The 7,500-nt window shown below is 55.4% G+C and overlaps 2 protein-coding genes across 2 annotated transcripts in view; one reads left to right on the top strand and one right to left on the bottom strand.

The window, feature by feature from the left end:
• The window catches only part of PTSG_00995 (uncharacterized protein), a 3,137-nt gene extending 1,948 nt beyond the window's left edge, over positions 1–1,189 (top strand). Inside the window, exons 6-7 of the mRNA XM_004998410.1 lie at positions 1–82; positions 476–1,189. The exon at positions 1–82 is cut by the window's left edge and continues 45 nt beyond it. Of these exons, the coding sequence (XP_004998467.1) occupies positions 1–82; positions 476–915 (522 nt within the window). The 3' untranslated portion in view covers positions 916–1,189. The remainder of the gene's footprint in view (positions 83–475) is intronic.
• PTSG_00994 (24-dehydrocholesterol reductase) lies at positions 1,135–7,390 on the bottom strand (the record flags this gene model as incomplete). The annotated part of the gene is made up of 14 exons (XM_004998409.1): positions 1,135–1,535; positions 1,850–2,374; positions 2,570–2,640; positions 3,001–3,344; positions 3,742–3,867; positions 4,175–4,305; positions 4,580–4,678; positions 4,894–4,959; positions 5,147–5,372; positions 5,604–5,802; positions 6,128–6,292; positions 6,573–6,654; positions 6,862–6,982; positions 7,293–7,390. 14 exons carry the CDS (start codon positions 7,388–7,390, stop codon positions 1,329–1,331), a joined length of 2,460 nt encoding a protein of 819 aa, XP_004998466.1. The 3' UTR covers positions 1,135–1,328.
• Positions 7,391–7,500: the final 110 nt, after the last annotated feature.

The raw sequence follows: 7,500 nt of genomic DNA, 5'->3' as shown, positions 1-7,500 counted from the left end.
CGTCCGGGATCTCTTCGTCGTGTCATCTTTGAAAACTGGGCGGCACTCCGCCTCCCTTTCCAACCAACAATCGGAGACAACGGTGTGTGTGTGTGTGTGTGTGTGTGTGTGTGTGTGTGTGTGTGTGTGTGTGAGTGTGTGTGTGTCGTGTCAGTGTGTGTGTGTGTGTGTGTGTGTCGTGTCAGTGTGTGTGTGTGTCGTGTCAGTGTGTGTGTGTGTGAGTGTGTGTGTGTGTGTGTGAGAGAGAGAGTGTGTGTGTGTGTGTGTGTGTGTATGTGTGTGTGTGTGTGTGTGTGTGTGTGTGTGTGTGTGTGTGTGTCGTGTGTCGTGCGTCGTGTGAAGAAGCACAGTTTTTGATGTCGTCTCGTTGATACTGCCACACCTGCACATCTCCGTTGTGTTGCGCTGTGATGTGACACCAGCCTTGCCCTCACTCACATAGTCAATATTATCGTTTTCTTGCTTTGTTGGGCAGGGGTGCATGCGAGCGCCAGTCCGTTGGAAGCGCTCGCAGAGAGGCGAAACTGGCTCAGAGCGGCTGATGAAGTACGCGGGAAGCGCGAACCAAAACCGAGTCAACCATCTCTTCCTCGTGGCCGTAAACACAAACGGGGCAGCGAGAACAGTGGTGCAGCTTCGACACGTGCACTTGACGAACAGCACGACGAATTTGTTGCCCTTCTCCGCCAGCAAGGGCTGACAGCTTCAACCATTGAGCATGCATTGTGCAATCCCGTTGTACAGATCCGAAACACTCCAGATGCACAGCAAGATGCAGGTGGCACTCACAGCAGCACCCAGACCCGCGCCCGCCTGTTCGACTTGGTGGAGGACTTGGACGCGCTGCAATGTGTGCATGAAATCGCTCGACATCTGCTCTCGTGGCAGGAGAGCCACAAGCACGATGAAGTGTGAAGGGACGAGGACTGAATAATAAGACGGGCAAGCGCACCAAGAAGAACACAAGAGCAAACACAGCCGTACGGGCGAGGAGCAAGCCACAAAGAAACCAAATCGTGTGGAAGTGTGAAGCACTTGCCGAGAGCGCTCATAAACGCTCGCACAACACAGCTCTTTGGAACCGAGCACCAGCGCAATACAACACCGCAATACCTCGATCATGTGTCACTTGATTGGAGTTACAATGGTTGTTTGGGGGGAGGGGTTTATTACAACATAAAACACGCCATTGACAGATGCAACCACAGGACATTGCATTGCGGAACAGCAAGCAAGGCGGGTTTCAACCACACACACAGACGCACACACACAGACACACAGACACACAGACACACACTTCAACACACATCCTAGCACCACGTCAGGGCTCAGCTCTTGCCGGCCATCTTGTCAAACATGCCAGCAAACATCTTCTTCTCCTTGGCGGCGTGCTGCGCCTCTGCGGCCTTGATGCGCTTGTGCAGCTTGAGGCAGGCGGCGTTGGCGGCGTCGGCTGCAAGGGCGGCCTCAACATCGTGCTTGGCGTCCTCCCACTTGCCGAGGGAGAAGTTGGCCGTGGCACGCCGGAACAGGCCCTGTCCGCAGGTGTTATGGGATGGGGTGGGATGGTGGAGATGGCATGGGACAGGGTGAGTGTTTGGGGGTGCTTGGGGGTGCAAGGAGAGACACTGTCAAAGGGCGGGTTGGCTGGCGTGGCCAGTGTAACACGCGGAGCAGTCGAAGTGGGACACACGAGCGCATGCATGCATACGCATGTTACACGCCCAAGAAGACACTCAGATCAACATGATTCAGACACTTCCCACAACACAGACACACACACAGACACACAGACACACACACAGACACACACACACACACACAGAGACACACACACACACACACACACCTTGACGTTTGCTGGGTCTGCCTCGAGGGCGCGGGTGGCAAAGTCAACAGCGGCACCATAGTCCTTGAGCTTGAGGGCACACTGCGCCACGTTGAGCTGACACAGCATCTTCTTCTCGCTGGCCTGGCTCTTCTGCTCGTCGCTCATCTTGTGCACGGTCGACAGATACGACGCTGCAGCCTCGTACCGCTTGCGCGCGCGGGCGTACTCGCCCTGCTTGAAGAGCTCTGTACCGGCGGCCTTCCGCTTCTCAGCGGCCTCCAGCTGCTCCTCAGGGCCCATCTCCCACGTGTCCTTGAACTCCGGGTCAAGCTCAACCAGCTCCACGTCGGCCTTGATGTCCGTGTGTGGCGGGATGCCAAGCGCCTCGTTGCCGTGCACGCCGTATGCCTGCGCCGCCTTGAACACAAAACGCGCCTTCTCGCCAAGCGACATGGTCTTGAGCGCCGTGTCAAAGCCTTCAAACAGCTGTGCATCGTCGACAACCACAGCCTCGGGCTCACCCCCAAACGTGTCTTTGAACACCTGTTGGAGTTGGAGCGGACGCAGGCGCGTGAAATGTGAGTACGTGGTGCCATGTGCGCTTGCGTGCTCACACGGCGACGCTGTTGTACGTGCCAAGTGCAGCCTTGAGGTGAGAGGAGAACACACACACACACACACACACACACACACACACACACACACACACACACACACACACACAGGCCCAGCACAAACCTTGTCGTCTGTGTACAGCTTGTAGTGGACCTTGACGTTCATGAGCTCCTTTGGTCGCTTGTACCCTTCCGCTGCCAATGCAAGGGAAGATGGGGAACAAGGAAGAGAAGAAGAAGAGGAAGAAGCGTGAGGTGGGTGTGTAGCAGTGGTAGAACAAGGCCAAGCACGGCATACACTGCCGTGGGACGTTTGTTCACACACAGCCAGACAGACAGACACGACACACACACATACATCCGCGGACACAGACAGACAGGCACGACACGCACACACACACACGTACGCAAGTACAGACAGACAGACACATACGCAAGCACACACACACATACGCAAGCACAGACAGACACGACACACACACACACACACGACACACACACACACACACACACACACACACACACACACACACACACAGAGGCACATGCGCGCACCCTTGTGGAGGAGCTTCTTCATGATGCTGCCGTCCTTGGCATCGGAGACGTCATCCATGTCGGTGAAGCTGAGGAGCTCAATGTCAAAGTTGAGGGTGGCGTTGGGGGGAATGTCTGTCCCCGCACCCCGCTCGCCGTACGCCTTCTCAGACTTGATGGTGAGGGTGGCGCGCTCGCCGACGCGCATGGTGGCCACGCCTTCCTCCCAGCCCTTGATGACGCTGCCCTGGCCCAGGGTGAAGTTGAATGGCTCGCCGCGGTCGCGGGACGAGTCAAACTTCTTCCCGCTCAACAGCGTTCCGGTGTAGTGCACATTCACCTTGGCACCGGGCCCAGGAATCTCCCTATCACCGTCAGCATGCGTGTGCGGATGCGCGAGTGCGTGTGTGCGATGAGTGTATGTCAGAGAGGAAAGGGGGAAACTTAGGCAGGCCGACAGTTGAAGACCGACACATACACGAGACACCAGACCAACACGCGAGAAGACCGACCGACACAGACACAGACACACAGACACACACAGACACACACAAACACACACAAACACACACACACACAACACACACACAACACACACACACACACAACACACACACACACACACACACACACACACACACACACACACACACACACACACACACACACACACACACACACACACACACACACACACACACACACACCAAACAACCAAAGACACGCACGGTAGGGACGCCGTAGATGCCGACGTCAACAAACATCTCCTCGCCCTCGTCCGTTGGTTTGATGAAGCCCGCGTCCTCAGCAAAGATGCGCATTGGGCAGATCCACAATGGGTACACCCCAAACTGCTCATCCTGCACGTCAAGCGTCTCTCCCAGCTTGCTGTTGACACGTGGTGCGGTGGTGCGGTGGTGCAGTGGTAGTACAGTGGTTGCAGGGCACAGGGTGAGTGACGCGAGGAGGAGCAATGGACACTAAAGATTCCCACACACTGACAGGCGTATCACAAGCGCTGACACAACCAAGTTAACATCACCACACATGTCTGCGAACACCTTTCGCAAACGCAGCCACGACCACCGACCACGTCAAAGCTCACAGCCACCATCGCCAGCACAATCGCGACTACAACGAGCACCCCCATTACCATCATCACTGCCTTCATCGCAAGCACGAGTGGTGAGGGTACCTGAGCGGCACGAGCATATCCTGGACAACGTGGTGCATTTCGTAGAGCTTTCGCAGCTCCTCGGTCTGCGTGCGCTTCAGCACAGAGTGGTTTGGGGGCATCATCCACCCAAACAGATAACGGAACCACGCCTGCGGGCCACAAAATAGTGGGTTGAGAAGGGTGGTGGTGGTGGAGGGTTGCGCGTGGTGTGGTCATGAGTTTTAGTTGTGCCAGGCGAGTGAATTTGCGTGCATGTGTCGGGTGAGACGACAAACAAGGCACATGGGACCGCACAGCACACACACACACACACACACACACACACACACACACACACACATGTAGCTACTCGTACACGCCCACACACACATGTAGCTACTCGTACACGCCCACACATTCACGTGCACACCCTCACGTGCGTACATCGTTTCCGAAAGTGATGATGTCCTGCATTTCCCAGAAGAGGCTGACGGTGTGGCGGTGGTAGTAGTCACGCAGGGGAATGTACTCCAGGCCAGGGCCCTGAGTGGCGAGGTATATGTGTGTGTGTGTGTGTGTGTGTGTGCGCGCACATGAGACGAGATACAACGTTTCGTGTGAGGTGGGAGTGGAGAGAGAAGATGTGAGAGCATACCCAAACCACCAAACGCACCTGAAAACCAAAAAACACACACAACACACACACACACACACAACACGCTCGCGATAGCCTCCCAGCATTGTGCCATCAGACTTACGGAGGAGAGGAAATCACGGACGTGCGTGTAGAACCAGCGCTTGTACCACTTTCCAATCTTGTTCACCTGGCGCAAAGGCGAAAGGTAAAGAGCAAGTTGGATGTGTGTGTGTGTGATGGGTGAGAACTCATTTACATAACAAGTCGCAATCAAAGTCACAATACGAGGACCCTCGCCACCACAAACACGGCCACAACCGCAACCACCACCACCGTAACGACCATTATCATCTTCTTCACGCCGACAACCAGACCTTCTCTGGGATGAATTCATCGGTCATGGTGCCGCGCATGAGAACAAACTTGTCCGGGCCATATGCGAGCGTCTCAACAAAGTCGTCGTTGCTCTGCGTCGCCTCTGCGAACGCCTGCAGCCACTCGGAGCGGGAGGTGTACGGCAGGTACTCCAGCTTGACAAACTTCTTGGCGGGGACAATCTTCAGCTCTGCACCAACAAGGAACCCAAGCGTGCCGTGGCTCCTGCAAAATCATGTACGCGTTGTGGTTGTGGTGGTGTGAGAAACGTGAGAGAATAGGGTGTTGTGACAGCCAATTGCAGTGCAAAGCACACAACAACAGAGTGCACAGCGGGCAGCCAAGGAGTCAGCCAGCCAGCCACACACACACACACACACACACACACACACACACACACACACACACCACCACCACCACCACCCGAAAAAACCAAACAGGCGTGTTGGAACGCACCAAGGGATGGCCTGGAAGAGGTCTGGGTTCTCATCCTTGCTGCACGTCTTCACTTCACCAGAGGCCATGACAATCTCAAACTTGGTGCAGCAGTGCTGGAACAGGCCGTACTTGTGCGAGGATGTCTCAACGCCAACACCGCAGATGAGCCCGCCAACCGTGAGCACATCGAGCTCAGGCAGAACAGGCAGCGTCAGGCCTAGTGCGTGCACAAAGGCAGGGTGCGCAGTTGCACGAGTGTATGGGTGGGTGGGGGCGAGTCAGGATTGGGGATATGGCTTGAGTATCGCTTCGCTGCACGCAGCTCATACACAACAAAGGACGGCTGAAACGAGCAGGAAACACAGGGACAGGCGGACAGGCGAACAGGCAGGTAGACACACAGGCAGACACGCAATGAAGCAGGCACGGATACAGACACGGATACAGATGCAGATGCAGACACAGACACAGACACAGACACACACAGACAGGCAGACGCACACACACACACGCACGCACACACACACGCACGCACATAGTACCGAGAGGGTTGAGGGTGGCGGTGATCTGGCCCATGGTAACGTTGGGCTCGACAAAGAGAGTCATGTTCTCGCGGTCAATCTTGATGACGTTACTCAGGTGACCAACAGGGATGCCCGTGTGCGTCTTCTTGTACTTGGCCATGCGCAGGGACATTGCCAGCCACCCTGAGACACACACACACATATACATATACACATTCATACACACGCACGCGCACACAAACATTGAGGTAAGCGAACGTTGTTAGTTGGTACAGCCATGTTGAGTATGTCATGGGCAACAGCAAGCAGGCTGCGTGTGCATCCACGGCCAACAACATTTTGCCACGCACGACCCACCTTACGCTAGCTGTGCATGCAGCCTGTTCCACACACACACACACACACACACACACACACACACACACACACACACACACACAGTCCGTGGGCATTGGCAGCTTACCGGGACGAGCCGTGCAGAGCTTGGTGCCGTCGTCGGCAGCCTTCCACTTATGAATGGCCTTCACAACCGTTTGAACACGTGCCTGCTCCACGACACAGCAACGGCCAAGGGGAAAATGTGGTGGGCATGCGCCAATAAAAGGAACCATCACATGCTTGTGAGTGAGTGTGCATTTGCAAGCCAAGGGCAACACAAGTAAGAACAACAATAGCAGCACAGCAGGCACAGGAAAAGCAACAGCAGCAACAGCAGCAGCACGGTAGACAGAGGAGCACGTGGGCTGGCAGACCTTGTGTTGTTCCACACTGCGGTCGTTAATTTGGCCCAGCTTGAGGGCCATCAGCGCTTTCAAGTACAGGTAAGAGTTCATCACCAAGCTCACTGGCATGAGGAAGAAGATGACAACAATCCTTTTGGGTGGGTTGTGTTGTGTTTCGTGTTCAGTGGCACGAACAGAAGAGTGAGAACACAACAAGAAGACAGCTGCTCTCTACAACAACGGCACAGACACACGCACGAGCGGCGACAGGCAGCAGGGGGCGAGAGACAAACAGGTCGTCTGAACACAAACACACAGACACACAGACACACAGACACATAGACACACGCACACAGGCACAAGCGAGCGGCAGGGCCTCGGCCACACTGAAACTCCAAACGTTTTTACTCCTCCTCCACGCACAACCCTCCGCCATACACCTCACACCATTTGTGGCTCACCAGCGGTGGTTGGTAACGATATAGGCAAGGCCCTTGTCGAGCCCAAGTGCCTTGTTCACCCGGTCAAAGGCCGAGAGCATCAGGTCGAGCACGGTCATGCTTGCTTGCAGGTGTTGTTTGTCGCTGCGTGTGTTCACTGGCGACCAGGTGCAGGGAGAAAGAGACGGCCTGTGTCACCACTGCATGCACGAAGAAGAAGGGAATGAAT

Source organism: Salpingoeca rosetta (assembly GCF_000188695.1).
Source record: "Salpingoeca rosetta unplaced genomic scaffold supercont1.2, whole genome shotgun sequence".
NCBI classification, from domain to species: domain Eukaryota; class Choanoflagellata; order Craspedida; family Salpingoecidae; genus Salpingoeca; species Salpingoeca rosetta.
The sequence above is the reverse complement of the archived record's forward strand: the minus strand, read 5'-3'. Positions and strand labels throughout refer to the sequence as shown.